Raw genomic sequence first — 19,042 nt, forward strand, 5'->3', positions numbered from 1 at the left:
GCTTTATCTCCTTGATTCCCACTGAGCCTCATGTGGAGCTCTGGCCATAAACTGTGCTGGCTCTACAGACCACTGCCAGCCTTGCAGAGCAGGGGGACAATTCTGGTGGACACATTCCTGCTGCCAGAGCATCCTGTACTTTGCCTGGGTACCAAATTCTCTGTCCTCTGCAGCCTGTTCCCAGGTTACCCGTTTTCCATGCAGACATTACTCTGCTAAGCCAAGCAGCCTTTCCATGTATTTAGAGAGTGGAACACTCAGCTGGCAGAGGCAGAGATGGGTCCAGGTGTGTGAATAAAGCAGAGCTGCCTGAATTCTGCTTTGCAGGATAGAAGAGCCATGGGTGGGCAAAGAGAGAGGCAGGAGCCTTCTGGAGCTGGCTGTCCAGGCCTCTGGAAACATCTCTGGGATCACGTAAGTGGCACCTCAGGTTCTGCTGTCTCCCACCATTTCACTGGTGTCTTCCTTTTCTTTTGGCCTGATACTCTTAAGGAAATGAGGTTGAAGCCAGCACTGCTTCTTCTGTTGTTTATTCACTATCTCCAGTGCATTTGTGATCTGTTTGCCCACTTGACCCAGTTTTAACCCAAATGGCTGGTGGGAAGAAGTGCTTAGAAGGCTCATGGTCACACAGCTCAGGAGGTTTAATGGGAAGGAGACCATGTTCCTGGTTATCCTTTGGAGAAAGTGTGCCAAGTTCAGGCTGGTTTTGGAGCTAGTTTAAACATTGCAGAGATGGGTGATTATCTTTCATGTGCCAGCATCACCCTGTCCCATTCAGATTTTTCCTATGGAAAATAGTATTTTCTTCCTTTGGGAGTTCACAGGTTCATTCTGTTCTCTAATCTCTACCTTTTCAGGATATGCAAAGATAAAACTCTCTTCCAATTAGTCATAAGATTCCCACCCTGCCTGGAAAAGACAGAATCAGTCGTTAGTAGGTGAGAAAGTGACTATTTATCATTATTTCCTGCTTGCTCTGAGTTTCACTGTGGGATGAAGAATATCATATCATAATCAGAGTGTCTAAGGCTCCATGGGTTCAGTCTCAAAGCAGCTCTGTGCCACACATATGGAAGAAACCTTATGCACGTGCATGTGTCCTTTGGGCTGCTCTCCTTCAGTCCCATACTGCACCTAAACAAGGCAAAGAGAAAAAAAAAAAATCCATCCACCTTCCTGGGAGGAACAGGAGCACTTTGAAGACTCTTAAGACACCCTGGCTTCTGCATGAGCATGCAGAGAGCAGCAGCAGTGCCCTTTTCCCTCTGTGCAGCTGAAGGAAGAGGCAGCTCCAGTCCTGGGCAGTGGGGATGGGTTGTGCTTCTGCACACTGGACTGTGACATAAATGGGACATGGCAGGAAAGCCCCAGGTGGGCTCTTGGAAGCCCTGATCTGTCCCTAATCATGTCCCTGGGGGGCACCAGATGCTGCACTGGGCTCTGCTGATCCTCCCTGACAGTTGTGTTGTGTGTTTCTGTCCTGCAGACTGAGTCTGTACAAGCCAGAAATCAAACACTCCTTCTGCCAAAGGCTTTGTGCAAAATGTGCTCAGCTTCAGGAGCTGAGGTGAGTTGGCAGGTGTTGTGCTGGATTTTTGGGGAGGGGAGCAGCTTGTCCTGGTGAGTGCAGCACTGTGAACACACAGAAGGGCTTGAGAGAGAGCAGAGCAAGGTCCCAGTCCCTGCCCTTGGGGTCCCCTACTTGAAGAGTCTGAATGGAAAATAGGAAAGACCCATAGACCTGGTGGCTTCCTGGGGTATCCTTTGAAATCATCTGAATCTCCCAGTGCCCAGATCAGCTATATTCATTCACCATGGCTCCCATGGGACCTTGCCCAGTGCCACTGCTGTGTCACACCTTCTGTCTCCCAGCTGTGTCTTACAGACCTTTTGCCACCACTGGACAAAGCCCAGAGCTGTCATTCCCTCCTTGCAGATGGTCTCACGTGGAACTCCATGAAGATGAAGCAGAAATTTTAGTCAGGATTTTGCTGTGCCTTCCAGAGCTGAAGATGTTTGGGTATGTCTCCGGCTTTTCCACATATTTATTATTTGCTCAATCCTGTGCCTCAGGCCAGTCCTCTTAGTCCTGCACACAAGGGGTGTGGAAATCTCTCCAAACTTAAATCCCTGATGTCTGTGCTGTCTGGGATTTGGGATGGGGCAGTTTACCTGTCAGTGGAGTAAACTCCTGCTTCTCAGTGTGCTGAGACCTAATCTGCTCATTTGATCCTTGCTGTTTTGCAGGCTGACCTCTAGCAGTGTTCCAGCAACTGGAATTGAGTATTTGATCTCAGGCTTGCAGAACTGCCAGGCCATTGAAGAACTCAAGTGAGTGTGCTGTTACCAGGCTGTCCAGAGCCTGCCAGGTCTTTCTAGCAGCTTTAGTTAAACTGCAGCCTCTCTTCTGCCTCTGCTGTGGACAGATGTGCTTTTCCTGATAGCTTATGATAGGGAAGAAGCAATAATTCTTTTTTATTTGCAATGAACAGTGAGTGAGACAGAGATCAGTGGTCTGTGGCAGGGAATTCCACTGGAGAATCAAATGTTTTGGTATTTGTTTTTGCATGGCTCTTGTCTTGTGGTCACAGTGGTACCTTGCTCCACGAGGGGCTGGGCTCTTGCTTCTGTTGGCATTTTGTCAGAACCCAGACAGGTCCATTAGATTTGCATTAGGAAACAAAATTGAAATTATCCACAGGGACTAGAATACTCTCCCCCATCTCTCCCACTCGTGTTCTGCTCCCTCTGTGCTGAGTGCTCACAGGCTGTCCCTGGGTAGATAATTGTACAATTGTACCTTTGTCATTCCATCTTTCAGCCTGGGCTACATGAAACTCAGCAGTGCTGCCATCCCTGGGCTTGTGCTGGGGCTTTGTGGGATGCCATCCCTGAAAAGGCTGCTGTAAGTATGGGACTGCAGCTCACCCCTGCCCAGCTGGGGATGCTGAGCAGGAGTTTAATGCCCATTTTCCTGGGGATTGTTGTTTCCAGCTTGAACCACAACAATATTGGGAATGATGGCTGCTCCAAACTCGCAGAAGCCTTGAGGGGAATGCACAACATAGAGGAAGTCAAGTAAGTTTCTCCTTTCTTGCAGAGAGATGAGCACTAGTGCCAGCATTTGGAGAGAACCAGATGTGCTTTTACACAGTATTGTAGAAAAGCAGCAAGGCTGCAGAATGCTCAGGTACCTTGGACTAGAGGAAATCAGAACTTGATGTTCAGAAGAGGAAACTTGGGTCTTATCCCACTCTGCTGCAGTCATGTAGAAAATGGATTAAACAGAATTTAAATCTTCCTTGGGATCCAGAATAGGACTAGAGACTTCCTTCTGTCCTGGAGAGCCTCAGACCCAGCATTTGCCTGGTCTGAGATCTGTGTCTGGAGCCAACCCCAGGCTTCCTCTGCTTTCTCCCTCTCTCTGGCCAAATGATGTCCATTCTCCACTGTAGCAATCTGGAAAATAATAACAACCTGTCTTCATCCTGTCTTGGTATTCTGGCTGAAGTAATTTCCCACCTGTCAACAGGATCCAGTGATTTTAATTTGCTTTGCAATTTTTAAAAATTCCTCATTAGCACCTATTAATTTTTTGTGAGATAGTTGAGATAAACAGCTCTTTGATTCTGCTGGCAAGGCACAAGGTGTCATCCAGCAAATGGGACACATTAAGTAAGATCTTGCACTTTGCCTGCAGTTTTCCTTTACAACACAGCCTTCTGTCTCTTCTTTAAAGTTTAAGCCACAACAAGATTGGAGATCCAGGCCTGATAAGTCTTGCTGCTGTCCTGCTGGAAATGCAAAACCTGAAGAAACTGGAGTGAGTCCCTTTGTTTTGGTTCAGTTTTTCAGTCATGGCTGTGGTGGGTGGGGAAGCCTGTGTGGGAATCCCTGTGCAAGGCTCTCTGAGACTTGGATTCAAACTGTTCCTTCTCCCAGGGAACAGGAATTAGAGCATCCAGACTCTTTGTTAGGCTCAGCTCTTGGTGTAAGCCTTGTAACTTTTTGAAATTAAAAACCTGGAAATGACTGAAGGCAAGAAGAAGTTTCCAATTTTGTCTGTGAAAGGGAAAACTGTTCCTTCCCCACCTGCAGGGCCAGGAGTTACTCAGCACTTAACAAAAGAGCCTAAAAATCCCCAGATCATGTCCCAGAGACCTGAGTTCCATCACAGCAGGAAAACAGTGAAATACCTTCAGCTGGTACATTCTGGTTCTCATTTACTCACTGACTCTTTCTTTTAGCCTTTCAGGGAATTGTCCTAGTCCTGCTGGAGGGGAAAAGCTGATGGCAGCTCTTGCCTATTGCAAGCACATCAAGGAGTTACTGTAAGTGTGTCATTTCAAATGTCCTTTTGGGAAACAGGGCAGAAATGAAGGCATGGAAATCTGAGACAGCTCCAATAAAGCCAGGATCAGTTTTACCACTGATTCTTGTGAGAGCAGGGTAAAAACTCTGCTGCACACCATGGAAATGTGTGGTGCTGAGTGTGGAAGGTTTGGGGATGGGTTGCTGGATTGTCTTAAAGATTTCCAAGAACTGTGCAGTCTGCATTAGTGGACTAATGGATTCAAAGCTGAATCTGCAGTGTCTCAAGCACAGCAGCTGTTCAGTGCCTGTGCTGCCCAGGAAATCACCAATAATCTGTGGCTGTGAAAATGGACAGATAAAGGCTTTACACAGTCAGATCTATTGATGTTCTATTCCAGACCAGTTTAAAAAATGTATGTGCCCTACCATAAGAAATAAATACAATTTAAAAAATAATAAATAAGGAAAAGTTGCATTTAAACTAAGTCCTTGTAACCTCTGGATTATGGTGTGTGTTCTAAGGGCACATATGAAAAAGTGAAATTTCAATTAAATTCCAGCTCAGATAACTCCGGTAAGGAGACAAGTGTGCTTCTGGGAAGTGCAGCTCAATTTTATTTTCCTGTTTAACTTCTGCTGAAGGATTTCAAAACCTCATTGTTTCTTTCTCCCACCCTCAGAGCCCTTTGAATCAGGCACATTGGGTCCTTTCAGCACACGTGGGTGAGGAATGGGGGTCACACATCCCTGTGGGAGACACACAGGTCAGGAATGAGGACTTCACTGCCAGTAACATTTCATTTCTGCCTCTTCCAGACTATCAAGGAATGGTTTTGGAGACAGGACAGCAGTGACACTTGCCCTGTGCCTGCCCCACATGACCAACCTGAAGATCCTGCAGTAAGTGTCAGCCTCTGCCCAGGAGGGCTGGATATCCTGGGGAATATGGGGATTGCTGAAAGAAGGAATGGGAAAAGGCATGGGCACTGGTTGTTCAGAGAGTAATTTCCCAGGACTGAGAAACCCTCCACAATTACTCTGCTGTAAGAGTTGCAGACTCTTCTTGCTTAATCTCTTGCAGCATTAGCTATAGAGATGAACCAGGAAGAGAGTGTACAGTAAAATAAGCCTTAAAATTGCTTTTGAGTATGTTGATTTCTGATGCCTCTGGTGGAAAGTAAGCATCAAGATGAGCATCTTTTATGACCCTGACTTTTTTGTGCAGGCACCTCTGAGTCATTGATTTTCCCTGAACTCACTGTTACTGTATTTTTAAAACTTTTGTGGGAGTCTCTCCAGGACTCCGACCTGTAGGACTTTCTTGTTCTGTTTTATAGTAACAAAGCAAGACATTGGTAAGTTAGAAGTGCTCACTGGGTTCAGTTAGCTTAGAGGCAACTCTTCCAGCTTGTGTCAAAAATGTGATCAAAAGATAACTTAGAAAAGGAATCCCAGTGGTAGGAGACCACCTCTGGTTAGGCTCTTGGCAAGTTAAATATGAGCTTTTGTAACAGCTTTATTTCAAAATAATTCTCCAATGCTTATGTTTCCTTGGTTAGCCTCCAGAACAATGAAATTGGGCAGGCAGGAGGGCTGGAGCTGGCCAGAGCCCTGGTGGTGTGTGAGCTGCTGGAAGAGATCAGGTAGGTCATGGCAGGTGCACTTGGGATGGTGCCAAGCATATCCCAGGCTGGTTTGGGCTGGAAGGGACCTTTGGTGATCACCTCATTCCAATCCCCCAGCCATGGGCAGGGACATTTTCTACTGGACCAGGTTTCTCCAAGCTCCACCCAGCCTGGCCTTGGACAATTCCAGGGATAGGATATCTACAGCTTCTCTGGGAAACCTGAGCCAGGGCCTCACCATCCTCACAGGGAAGAATTCCTTCCTAATATCCAATTTAATCTTGCCCTCTGTCAGCTTGAAGCTATTCCCCCTTGTCCTGCCCTTGCCCTTGTCCAAAGTTTCTCTCAGCTCCTTTGTAGCCCCTTTAGGTGTTGGAAGGTGTTTTTCCCATTCTTCCTTACTGTCATTTCCTCTCAAGTCACACCAGTCATTAACTCCAGAAAAACTTTTTATTTCCAGTTCCACATGCAGCACGTGATGTGCTGCACATCTGTCCTTCTTTGGCACAGGTTTATCCCCATGTTTCTGTCTGCAAGCAAGGACTGAGGCTGTGAGTTACAGCAGGGCTGTCATTCCCATTGTACCAAGCAGTGAATTGACTTTAAATTGCTGTGCAGCAATCTGGCTCATCCCTGCTGCCTGCACACTCCTCACTTTGGGTAGCAGTTATTAACTTACTACTTCACATGATGTTTTCAAGGTGGCTTTTCTCTGACTGTACCTGCTTTTCCTGCACCACTGAAAGCTGTTCCATCACTCTTACAGTTTATCAGAGAATGTCCTGGGGGAGCAGAGTGTCCGTGCCCTGTCCCAGGGGCTGCCGTGCCTCCATCGCCTGCGGAGGATGGAGTGAGTACAGGGGCAGAGCATGGCAGGACACAGAGCTGTGCTCCCACAGCTCTGCCTCCAGCACCCCATGCCCTCTCTTTGCTCTCTCCCTGCTGCTTCAGCTTGAAATTCTGTGGGATCACTGATGATGCTTCAAGGTCACTCTCCCTCGCCTTCCAACGGTGCCCCTCCGTGGAGGAGATAATGTGAGTGTGGGGATGGTGGGGAGGCACTTCAGCACACACAGGGCACTCCCACTTTCCTGTCTGCTCCTATTTGGAAATGCAGGACACTTCTGAGCCTGCTGGATACTTGTTAATGCTTTCCACCTGGTGGTAAATGTACCAGTAATTTACTAATTGGTGAAGCATGCAGCTGAAAAATGTCATGGGGTAAAGGTGTGTGCTCAGCAGGCACTGCCACCTTTCACATCCCATTCCTGAGCCTGCAGGACCCTGAGATAACCACAGTCCACGTGGAAATATGTGATGAAATGAAGGAAAATCCACAAAATGAAGCTTGTAATGCAGGGGAATGTTCACCTGTCATGAGAAGAGGATGTTTAGGCTGATCCATGAGGGGTAAGGTCACAGTAGTGGCACCAGCATTTGCTCAGACTCACAGCTGGGATTTCTTGTTTCCCTCAGACTGTCTTGGAATGCCCTTGAAGATGGAGGAGCCCAAGAGCTGGCCACTGCTCTCCCAAAAATGGAAAAGCTGAAGATGTTAGAGTGAGTACAGCCCTGAGAAAAACCCTGGGAAGGCTCATTTTTCTGTCATTGAGCCTTCAGTCACTGGACTGCAGAGAAGGGATGTACATGAGGAACAGACAGGCTGCTGCACTTTAAATTCTTGCTCAGCCTGCTCCATGCACCAAGGGCCAGCCTTGCCTGGCTGACACACTTGAAGCAGCATTTATTTTATTTAAGGTGATCACAGCATGGGACTATTCAGCTGTTTTCCACTCTGGATCTGTTTTGGATTTCAAAATTCGGTTTTGGTTTTTTAAAACAGCCTGGAGAAAAACCACATTGGAGCCAGTGGGGCCACAAAACTCATGGAGGAACTTGCCAAATGCCCAGGAATTCAGCTCATAAGGTGAGCAGGTATCACAGAGCTCTGTGGCTGGGTCTTGGCTCAGCAAGGAGAAGTCAGGGTGAAGAGTCTGGGGACAGATGTGACCCATGTCCCTGCTGCCCTGGGTTAGCTGGCAGGAATAGGGCATTGCAAGGAATGAACACAGGTAAGCTGAGGGTTTTCTAGAATAGCTTCACCTTCTCAGAAAGTCCAGGAAAAAAAGAAAGTGAAAAGCCTGCTGGCTTTAAATGAGGCAAAATGAAGACCCAGGTGTGTAACGTCCCCATCAGGAAGTTGTTGCATTTGTTCTTTAAAGGTTTTTTTCCCTTATTCCTTCTGGTTTCACTTCTGCTGTACATTCCTGCCCTGTCCCACTCTCTCCTGGGCTCCACATCTTCCAGATACAGATAACACATTTGCTGTCCTTGCAGGCTGTGGGACAATCCAGTGCCCAAGGGCCTTGCTGAGAGTCTGACAAGCCAAGACCCAAGATTGTGTTTCTCCTTCAGCTAGAAAAAATCCTTTGCCTAACTAGGAGTTGCTCTCTCTGTCTCCTACTGCCCTCAAAACTGCACTGAAGAGCCCAGGAACTCAAAGCTCCTGCAATTTAATTGTTACTTTTGTGGTTTTCTTTGCTGCACTGAACCAAGTGTGGACACTGGCATTTTTTTGTTGTTGTTGGTTTGGGTTTTTTGTTTTTGTTGTTTGTTTGTTTTATTTCTTGTGACTTTTTATTATAATTTATTCTGTTATTTGCAGAAGAGAAAAATAGTGTAAAGAACTGCTGCTGAGCAGGCAGTTCAGTATTCTTGGCGTAAAAACACTGAAACTCTCTCCAAGAGAATAACTTACCAGAATAGCAAATAGTGATAAGAATGTTTATGTACTAGATATTATTTATTTATGTATTGCCCTGCAATGAAAGGGCATCACCTCCATCCAAGCTTCAACTGTGTTAAAAGGTGAATACTTTGTCTTTATTTTGAAGGAGGGGCAGAAATAATAGAGGCCATAATTAAGTTCTCACACACAGTCACAAAAAAGCAGATATAAGGTTTTCTCAGAGCTGTGAGATTTTGGAGTCACCATCCCTGGAGTGTTCAGAAAATGTGTGGATTTGAGCACTTGGAACATGGCTTAGAGACGAACATGCTGATGCTGGGTTAAGGGTTTGGCTCAATGATCTCAGAGGTTTTTCCAACATTAACCATTCTATGATTGCACAATTCTAGGATGAAATGCATCTTCTCAGGCATTCAGAAAGCCAGCAGAGTATTTCATTATCCTTAATCAAGATTACAACACCTACAGGGTGTTGCAGTGAAAGAATACACATCCTCCAGGAGAGGATGTAAAATTATTTACAAAATTGTGAATTTTTGACATTGTTACAGATGAACAGGCTGCTTGAAAATCATCTGTAACTGTGAAATTCCTCTATGATTTTTAGGGAAAAAAATCATAGAATCACAGATAGTGTTGGAAGGAACTTTAAGGAGCTAGGTCCAGCACTCCAGCCATGGCAGGACCACCTTACACTGGGCCAGGTTCTCAAAGCCAGGTGGCCTTGAACACTTCCAGGGATGGGGCAGCCACAGGTTTTGTCATGAGAATGAAAAAAAAAAAAAAAACTGCAAGAAAAAGGTAATATTTGGTTTTGCTTTCTTCATATCAGCCTCCTTTTCACACAGAATTGCTTCACATTTGTGGGGAAAAAAAAAAAAAAACGAACAAAAAAGCAAATTTCAGGCCATTTGAAATTTCAAGTCGTTGCCTAAGAATCATCAATGTCTATATTGTGATAAAAAGGAGATGCTGATATTACCATAAATTTCAATGAGAAACATTAAGGGACTGAGGTTGTAAAACAACTTGTGGGAAAACCAACTGCTCTGTGTGACAGGAACGGGACACTACTGACTGTTTGCTTGTGGGGCTTTGTGGGGGTTTGGACTGGTTGCAGTAATCTCTTCCAGGACAAGTGAGGGGTCAATTAGCTTGATATGTTGTCCCCATGAAAGACCCTTCAAGTCTCTGCTGTTCCCTGAACCCCAAAGCCTGTGTGTTGCTGGGTTGTGGATTTTGGACCTGTGGGAACTGCAGGGAGAAGATCCCAAACACCAAATTTGCTGCTGCTTAGAGGAGACAGACAAAAGCTGCCCTTGGACTCATGGAATTCTGCTTTGTGTCATAGGAGTGCAGCCATACTCTTCTCATTTATTACCTGGTGTTATAATGTTTTCCTTGCATGTTTGTGCTGTAAATATTTAAGTCTTGTGGTGTGTTTATTTATGGAATTTTGTTTGTAGTGGTGTTTGCCTGGGGAGATGTAACTGATCTGATCTGGGCAGGGCAGACATCTGGAATGAGATAGAAATGCTGGTCCAGCAAATCTTTGGGCAACTGGTTGTGAACAGATGGTGCTGATTATTCCTGGGGGAGCCACTGTCCCTATTTAAAGATCAGCACGGTGCTTTGTGACATAATGACGTGGTGATGTAAAAGTGGGACACGTTTTACGGAGACTGAAAAGGGTTTAGAAACAAAAACAAAGGAGAAAAGAGGTGGTGGAATTCCTCATCAAGCTATAATTCAATGGAGTAAGCAAATACCTCAGATCTAAACACTGCCACTTACAAAAATCTTCACCAAATGTGGTGAACTGATATGGGGAAGAAATTCTTCCTGGTGAGGGTGCCCAGAGCAGCTGTGGCTGCCCATCCCTGGCAGTGCCCAAGGCCAGGGCAAACAGGGCTTGGAGCAGCCTGGGATAGTAGAAAGTGTCCCTGCCCATGGCAGGGGCTTGGAACAAGATGATTTTTAAGCTCTCCTCCCACTCAGACTGTTCTATGATAAATGAGATCTGAGGTCCCCCTGGTTCCTGCAGTCAGGAATTGTCCATTTGTACCGTGGGGTTGCAGGGATGTGACACATCATCTGAATGCTCCTGCAGCGTTGCCCTTGTCTTGAGATGTTAAAAGAGGGCTCTGAAATCTAACTGAAACCTAAATCTAATCATTTCTCAGGGTCTCCCCCAAATTCAGGACTCCAGTCTGACCTGAGAGAGTGGCCATCCCAACGGGCAGGGAAGGGAGCTTGCAGGAACACACAGCATCTTTTCCAGAACACCAGGTGTCAGCAAAACCCCAAAAATGGGGAGCAGCTGCCTGTAACCAGTGGTTTAGGAGAAAAACGAGCTCTGTGCTGTATTTTATGTGCATGGGTTGCATTTTTTAAAAATCAAAGATTTGGACCTAGTTGAACACAACAACATGATTGGTCTGTGGTTCATTTCTTCCATGTAATTCCAAGGACTTCTGGGATGTGCTTCCCATTTCCATTCTGCTTGCCACATCCATGTTCCAGCTCGTGCTCGTTTCTGAAAGTTTCTGAGGGGAACTTGGGTGCTTTGTCCAATTTTGAGGGGTTAAGTGAATCTTCTGGAATGCAGGAAGACGTGAGGCCATTAGGGATTGTGTGTGATGGCCAAATAACAAACCAATTCCCAACCACCTAATTACCCTGGGCCATTTTAGAGCTGTTACTATTAGGTTTTGGATTTATCATGGTCCAAAAATGGAAATGCATCAGGACTCTCTGCACACCCCTATTGTTTCAGGCTGCCTGCAGTCTCTGGAAGACAATGCCTGAGCTAGTCAGTACTGGATTCATGCACAGAAGGCATTTTGCCCCCTGAGACCGGATCTTTAGAAAGAAACACTGTGCTGTAAATAAACACACTGCTGGAGGGCGGGAGGGAGCCTGGATTTTGTGCTGGGAGCAGCTGGAGCCAGGCTGGGCTGGCCTCCTGCACAGCTCCAAAGAGCTGGAAACACTCTTTCCTCTCTGCTAAAACCAGTTCCAGGAAGAGCTGGAAACACAGCCACTCTTTCCTCTCTGGTAAAACCAGTTCCAAGTAGCCCTGAACCTGCTGTGACTTGGAGGCATTGTGCTGGCAGCAGGGGAAACACAGGAAAAGCTGATCTGGGAGAAAACAGGCATATTGGCATTTGTGCAATGCCTCTCCCTTTCCCCCTCTAAATGACATTTTAAGCCTCAGGCAAGGAGGTGGGAGGGTAGGTCTGGCACAGACCCCACTTCTCCCACTGAATTCCTCTTTCAGGCACAACCTTTCTGTGATGGTTTCTGGCCACACAGTTCTTTACACAGAAAGAACAGGGTTGCTCCTAAACACCAGGCTCAGCTTTAGTTGGATATTGAGTGGTGCCTGTGCTGAGCAGGAGCACTGGTGACCCCTGAGCCTGTCCTGTGTCCACTGCTCCACTCCTGGGGCTGGCAGGGGAGTGGGGCTGGCACAGGGAGCACCTTGGCAGGCTAAAAACTTGGTGCCTTAACACTCCTATGCCTTCCACCAACTGAAGAGGGGAAAGTATTCCAGCTGGCCAGGGGAATTCAGGACTTATTTGCCTGTGATCTTCCAAAGCATGAGCAGAGCCCATAGTAAAGATCTTTGAACAAATACAGATGGTTTATTTAATCAGCAGCCTCAGAGGGAGGTTTTCCGCCTTATTACCTTATCTCCACATCAAAAATATCTCTATAAATATCCTGGACACCTGATGATGTGTCTGAGAGTTGGGTGAGGTTGCTGATGGCTCGCTGTGGTCAAACCCCAGTGGTGCCAGCCTCGAAGGGAGCACACAGCAGCTCTTGGGCTGAGGGGGTGATGGCTCAGTGTGACCAGCCCTTCATGTCTGGGCTGTGCATTTGGAGCCTGCTTCTTTTCCTTCTCTAACCATCTTTTTTCCACGGGGAAGCAGAATCAGCAGGGCACGGTCCCGGCCTGAATGATTTCAGCACCAGGAGCACCCACACTGTCAGTGCAGCCAAACCCTGCTTAAACCCCCAAACAGCAAAAACCCCAGTGGTTCTACTTAAAAATTACCAGTGTTAACCCAACAAAGTTATATTTTCCCTTGGCTCTGAGCGCATAACACGGAAAAATAATTTTCTAGATGTGGTTTTTAGGCTGTTTTTTTCCAAACACAGCCAGCAGAGAAGTTTTGCGGTGGGTCCTTTTATTTTATTTCTTTTTCCTTCTTCTTCCTCTTTTTTTTTTTTTTTTTTTTTTTTTTTTTTTTTGTATGTATGTTTTGTTTGCTTTTTTTTCCTTCTTCTTTTTTTTTTTTTTACATCCGAAACGATGCTCGTTCCGGGGGGCGGGAGCCCGAGCGCGGCCCGCCCGCCCCTCGCCATCACCGTGCGGGGCGGGCGGTGGCGAGGGGCGGGCGGCGATGGCGAGGGGCGGAGGGCGATGGCGAGGGGCGGGCACGGCCGTGGCCGTGGGGAGGTTCTGAGCCCGCAGCCCCGCGGGAGCTGCTCGCCCGGCCCGGCCCGGCCCGGCGGTGAGTACCGGAGCCCCCGAGGATGCTCTGGGGATAACGGGGTGCGGATGCTCCGGGTGGCTCGGGTGGGTGCTGAGTACCGGATAGTTGGGTGGGAGGGTGGCGCTGGCCGGGGCAGGGTGGCACCGGTGTCAGCCAGAGGATGGGGACCTGCAGGGGAGTGTCCCCCGCTGGCTGGTCCAGCGGTGTGTGATGGCGCTTCTGCCCTCCATCCCTTGGGACAGCCCCTCTGTCCTCTTGGACAGTCTCTCCATCCCCTAAGACAGACCTGTCGTTCCTTGGCCATCCCTCAGGACAGTCCCCCTGTCACTTTATGCTCCCCTTCCCCAGCCCGGGTCCCTTCATTCATGCACGGTGTGGAAGTTGTTCTGTTCCATCTCTCTGTGTGTCTGCATCCACTTCCAAAGGTGTGAACTGGGCATGCGACCCCCAAGCAAATGCCAGGGGCTGGTGGCTTCACTCCCCAAGCCTGGGGATATTTGTAGGGTTTTTTCCGGGCAGCTGCTGCAAGCCCCTCTCTTTTTGTCCTCTGGCTTTGCGGGGGGATCTGGCGAGTTGGAGGCTGAGGAATCACGGGGTCGCTTCTTCAGGAGCTGTTTGCAGCCTGCTGCTGCTCCAGCTGCTGCTGCTCCCCTTCATGCCGTGCATTTTGGGGGCACTGGGAGGGTTTATGCTCACCCTGTGCTGCCTCCCTCTCCTCTGTGCCCAGCCAGCTTTGTTCTCTGAGGAAGGGGCGAGCGGAGCGTTTTGCTCTGCACTGTGAGGCTGCTCTGAGGATGGCAGGCAGGGAGGTGTTTTCCTGTCAGCTCTGCCAGCCTGAAGACCTGATGCAATAAGTGTTTGTGTGAGTAACCCTAATTTAGACAAGGGTCTGGAGGATTTGATGGGCAAACACACCCTTTGGAGCTGGTCACCACAAGGAGGGTGGAACAGGAAATAGAGGTGAGTGAGAGCTGAGCTTGGGTGGCAGAAACATCTCCAAAGGGCTGGATCCCTGCTGCTGATTCCCCAGAGTGTGAGCTGCTTTGTGGAAAGGAATTGGGAGGATCCTCATGAAGCTCGAAGACCAGGTTTGAACCTCCTGGCCACACACCTGAACCTCTCTGGAAAAGCTGGAGTTGAGAGCACAGCCCAGGTGTGCTCAGTTCTGATCCTGCTCCCCTCCACCTGCATCAGCCTCCTCGAGCCAGCCCAGGTACTGGGGCCTGGGATACCACTGTGCTTTTCTGGAGTCAGAAAATCATTTATTATCAGCCAGAAATAGCCTTCCACCAAAGCCCGTTGGGGGCAGGGAGTGGAGAGATGGGAGGAGGAGGGCTGGGAACAAAAGCTCGGGGCATGTGGAAAGGAGTTATTTTGAAGAACAGAGTCAGTGGAGGATGTTTTCTTGTAGCTGCCTTGGGGAAATGCTGCATTTGCTTTGGTTGCAGCTGTGTGATAGCCTGGGACATACGTTTCTGGTGATGTGTGTTTTTCTTTCCCTGCTGGAGCATCCTGACTGGGATAAAGTGGATAAAGGAGTGAGGGCATCCAGTGAGGCTTCCAAATGTCCCCAGATTTCATCTTCCTGTGATGTAGGCAGCCCCTAGCACCTGCCTTGGGTAGACACACAGTCCTGGAGCTGCTCTCTAAGAGCCAAGGCTGTCCCCAACCCCCTGGGGATGGAGTTAGCCAGCAGCCTGCCTCAGCTGGCACTGTTGACATGTGCCCTGCTGTCCCCAGGACCTGCTTGCTCAGGAGCACAGTTTGGATCTCTTGGAGGGGCTGCAGACACTGCCCTGGTGCAGTCTAAGGGTGAGCAGGGTTGTCAGACAGCTGTGATGCTTCTCCCTCCCTGCTGCCCTTGGAGCTCTCAGGATCAACATGTGTCCTGGGGACATCCTTGCTCCTGGGGTCTGTGCTGGGGGACACCAAGGGACTCCATGCTGGTTGCTGACAAGCTGTTTGTGCAGCCACTGCTTGTCAGGGTTAGACAGCTCCAGTGCATGGCCAGCCTGTGCTGAAGGAGGGGGCCTGGGCCCCAGGAACTGGGGATTCCAGTGTGGAAAAATCCTTTTTGGATTCAGCTGCTGGAGCTGAGCTGAGGATGAAGATGCTCTTTGCCCTGGGGGGATGTATCAGCTGCCCAATTCTTGACAGTCCTCAATTCTGTTCCTCTTCCAGCAGTCCCCCTCCCTCACCCCAAAACATCAGGATTTTGCAGTGCTGGAGCAGCTGCCCCACGATTTACCAGTCTGCCCAGTTGTACTCTGGAATTGCATCAGCTCTGTTTGCCTTTCAGCAGTCTCAGAGTGAAGAGTCTGGGAGGAATAACTTCTCCTGCTCCTGTTACACTCAGTGGAAAGAGTTTCCCACTGACTTCAGTGGAAACCTCTGCCGGGGGCGCGGCCGGAGCCGTGTAAATCAGGGCTTGTTCTCCAGGAGCCACGGTGTGCTGGGAACATAATTCCAGAGCAATGGATGAAAAAGCAACACTTGCAGCCTCCTGTCCGGGTTCAGGGCTGCCAGCTCTCATAAGGAACTCTTTATGTGAGATCCTTGGCTGGTGCTCAGAGGCAGGGTGAGGGGATAGAAGGAAAGGTAAATTTTCTGGTGCAATGGAGTAGCCTGGCACTTGAAATAGTGCTCCTGGCGGGATGCAAAACCCACAAAACAGTGTGGAAAAAAAAGGAATTGAATACTTCCCCACCCTTTCTGCCTCTGAAATCTTACAGTTTGTCTTTTAAACCTCTGTAAAATATTTGTTGAAGGACCTGAGTCATCACTTTTTGCTGCTTTGGCTCAGTTTCCTGGCTGCTGGCTTTGCAAGGGTACTTGTTTGGATCATGGGAGCAGGGGAAAACTAATTCCCAGGAACTCAGGTGAGTTTGGAGATCATAAAATTGTTGTTAAAATGCCAGAAAAACAAACGAGTGTAGAATACAACAAGAAGTGCTCAAATTTTGTTTGTGTGCTGCTTTTGCTAAGGCCTTGTGTTTGGGAGCTGTCATATTTTCTGCCTGTAGCCAGAAGGAAAAATCTTGTGTCTAAAATAGTCGCCTTCCCTCCAGCCCTGGATTTTCCATCATCACGTGATTCCAGAAGCTGAGGATTTAGGAAGAAACATCAGCTGTCGTGAGGCTGATTTTAAAAATGACACGAGCTGGGAACACAAGTTTTTCTATTAAACAAGTTCAGTGCTGTGCAACCATTTAAACCCAGTCTGATATTGCCTGGAGCAGTGTCTAAAGCTGTTGAGAAGGGGTCGAGAATTAGTCAGACGTCATTCTCACAAACCACAGCATTTTTGTGTCGCTGGCACACGATTCTGTCTCAGGGTTAGGCTTCACACATCGAGTGGCAGCATCTCTCTGCTGTGAAGCAGGCCAAAAAAATTAAAATTCCGTGGGAAAATGTTGGATCTTAGTGATGAAAATCCCGTCTGTGAAGGGGAAGGGGTGGGGGGCTCTGAGTGGTGAGGTGGAAGGGAGGGGAAAAGGTGGCTCCAGCCATGGGGACATCAGTGCAATGCATGACTTGGTGCTGGTGTCCCAGTGCAAACGAGCATTGCACACAAATAACCATGAATTAATATTTATTTATCTTATCAGCTCTGAAGCAGTGGCTGCTTTAGGGATGAACTGGTGCATGGGATGGAGGGACCTGCACAGCTGCTGCTGCTGGGGCTGTTCTGGCTGACATGAGGTTAGGCTGACATGCAGTGAGGTCCAAAAGCAGCTAAAGATATGTCTGATCACATAAATGATAATTTTTTTCTTCCCCTCTCACATGTGATAGATGGTGTTGGCTAGGAATAGGAATCCAATTAAGATTCAGGAAGCCAGCATTTTTGCTTTCAATAGCATAGAAAAGTGGTTAATAAGTTAAACAGCCTCTTATATACATGGTGTATGGTTAGGATGGGAGGTTCCCTCTGCACCTGCAAGGGAGCCCTGCTGGCTCTGTGTCTTTGCACCCTCCCCACAGCCCTGATCCTTTACATTCCATCATGCCTGGCTTCGATAAGTCCACTTTTTCCTCCAAATCCAGTTTTGAAACAGATCTATCCCCCCTCCTTGTGACATATGGCTGCTGTAGGATGGGGCAGGGCATTTTTAATACAAGTTCAAATATGCCCCAGATCGATTAGAGAAATTAAACCTCATCTCCCAGAATTTTAAAATCAAGGAGTGCCCCAAATCCTGAGAGTGCCTTGCCCTCCCTTCCTGCATCTCCTGGTTTGCTTGTTTGTCCCACCCAGAGCAGGTGTGTGACAAGAGCATCGCTGCCCTGGGGATGCAGGAGATTTGTGTTTGGCATTTTCTACTTTCGGGCAGAGGGAAATGGGATGGGCAGCGTGGGTTTCTGCCGCGGAACGCGGTGTGTGCCGAGCAGCACACGAACCTTTCCCTGGCTGGGGCGGCTGTGTGCGGGGTTTGATGCGGTCGCCGCGATCCACAGCGACATCACGATGTTTTCTGCCCTGAATCACACATTTCCCTAAACTGAGCCCCAGAGGAAACTCGCAGTCAAGCGAAAATGTGCAGCCCTTCTCCGCGTGTGTGAGCCAAGCCCGTGCGTGCCGGGGGAGACGGGATGGGTCTGTCTGTCTGTCTGTCTGTCTGTCTGTGCCGCTGCTACGCTCTCACCTCGCCCCGCTCCTCGCTTGTCCTTTCTGCTGTCCGAGCAGCACGAACCCACAAAAAACCCCGGGGGGCTTCTGTGAGCAGGGCACGGGACCGGCACCGAGGTGGGCTCTGCCTCCTGCACAGGCTCCCCTGCTCAGAGCCCCTCTGTTTCCTCTCGGTTTTGCGGAAGGAAATTTTTTTTTTTTTTGGTGTGTGTGTGTTCGTTTGGTTTTGTTTGATTTTCTTTTTTTAATATATTATTATTATTGTTATTATTATTAGTGTTTTTTTGTTTTGATTTTTGGGGTTTTTTTTGTGTTGTGTTGTTTTTGGTTTGTTTTTTTGTTGTTGTTTTGGGGTTTTTTTTGGGGGGGGGGGGGGTTTTTGGGGTTGTTTTTTTGTTGGTATTTTTTTTCTTTTTTTTGTTTGTTTGTTGTTGGGGTTTTTCTCCCCGCTCAGTGCTTTTCCGAGCAGGCTCGGCCCGCAGGGTGGCAGCGGTGCCGCCCTGTCCCCGCCTCGCCGCGGGTGTTCGGAGCGGGTTTTGCTTTCGCTTGGGCGCCGGGAGCCCTCGGCTCTGCGAGGATCGCGGAAACACCGCACCGCCGGCGCCCCTCTCCTTGGAGCGCCTGGCGAGGCTGCTCCGGGGCTGATTTCTCACCGGTAAGTGGGTTTAGGTACTGTGGGGGGCATTTTCAGACTTTTTCTGTGCAGTGTTGGAGAACAAATTTGCTCCTTGGCCCCCAGTGCCGGGGCAGGCTCTGCCCGGAGCCGCTTCCCTGCCAGCAGTACATAAAGGTTTGGTTTTCCTCTGGCACCCCGGGCGTGCTGAGATTTGCAGTTTTGGGGTCTCTGTGAGGACCTGTGTTCCTCCTGTGCTCCTGGAGCAGTGGCCAGAAGCTGCTGGAGGTGCTGGAGCCGTGTTGACATCAGCAGTGGCTGTCTCAGCCCTGTACTGGGCATGGCAAAGTGCTTTGGAGCTGCTTTTCAGGTGATGGTATTTTCAAAATGAGATTAACCCCTTTGGAGGTGTCCAGCTGTGGTGCTGCAGGGTTTGCCTCAGAGTTTTCTTGTGATTTGTGACTCCCAGGTTACCTCAAGTGACTTCTCAGGGCTCTGCTGACTGTCACCCCCTGGAGAAACTTTGCTGGGTGCTGCCCATGGTGCAGCTTGGGGTTTCAGCAAACCTGCAGAGACCTGGTGGGTGACAGCTTTTCTGGGGGC

The 19,042-nt window shown here is 48.6% G+C and overlaps 2 protein-coding genes across 4 annotated transcripts in view; both read left to right on the top strand.

Moving 5' to 3' along the window:
• Positions 1-8,805, top strand: part of NLRC5 (NLR family CARD domain containing 5) — a 30,309-nt gene extending 21,504 nt beyond the window's left edge. The window contains exons 31-46 of the mRNA XM_079315884.1: positions 328-414; positions 861-941; positions 1,490-1,570; positions 1,940-2,023; positions 2,251-2,334; positions 2,825-2,908; positions 2,998-3,081; positions 3,743-3,826; positions 4,251-4,334; positions 5,134-5,217; positions 5,877-5,960; positions 6,709-6,792; positions 6,894-6,977; positions 7,419-7,502; positions 7,786-7,869; positions 8,280-8,805. Coding sequence (XP_079172010.1) covers positions 328-414; positions 861-941; positions 1,490-1,570; positions 1,940-2,023; positions 2,251-2,334; positions 2,825-2,908; positions 2,998-3,081; positions 3,743-3,826; positions 4,251-4,334; positions 5,134-5,217; positions 5,877-5,960; positions 6,709-6,792; positions 6,894-6,977; positions 7,419-7,502; positions 7,786-7,869; positions 8,280-8,361 — 1,339 coding nt within the window. The 3' untranslated portion in view covers positions 8,362-8,805. The remainder of the gene's footprint in view (positions 1-327; positions 415-860; positions 942-1,489; positions 1,571-1,939; positions 2,024-2,250; positions 2,335-2,824; positions 2,909-2,997; positions 3,082-3,742; positions 3,827-4,250; positions 4,335-5,133; positions 5,218-5,876; positions 5,961-6,708; positions 6,793-6,893; positions 6,978-7,418; positions 7,503-7,785; positions 7,870-8,279) is intronic.
• Positions 8,806-13,179: 4,374 nt separating this feature from the next.
• The window catches only part of CPNE2 (copine 2), a 42,465-nt gene continuing 36,602 nt past the window's right edge, over positions 13,180-19,042 (top strand). Inside the window, exon 1 of one of the 3 annotated variants that reach the window (XM_079316237.1) lies at positions 13,180-13,218. The gene's annotated coding sequence lies outside the window, so the exon portion shown is untranslated. Of the gene's footprint in view, positions 13,219-13,972; positions 14,410-18,364; positions 18,490-19,042 lie in introns of those variants that run through there. The other 2 variants (XM_079316235.1, XM_079316236.1) reach the window with 2 other exon arrangements.

This window comes from Erithacus rubecula (genome assembly GCF_903797595.1).
Source record: "Erithacus rubecula genome assembly, chromosome: 12".
Lineage (NCBI taxonomy): Eukaryota > Metazoa > Chordata > Aves > Passeriformes > Muscicapidae > Erithacus > Erithacus rubecula.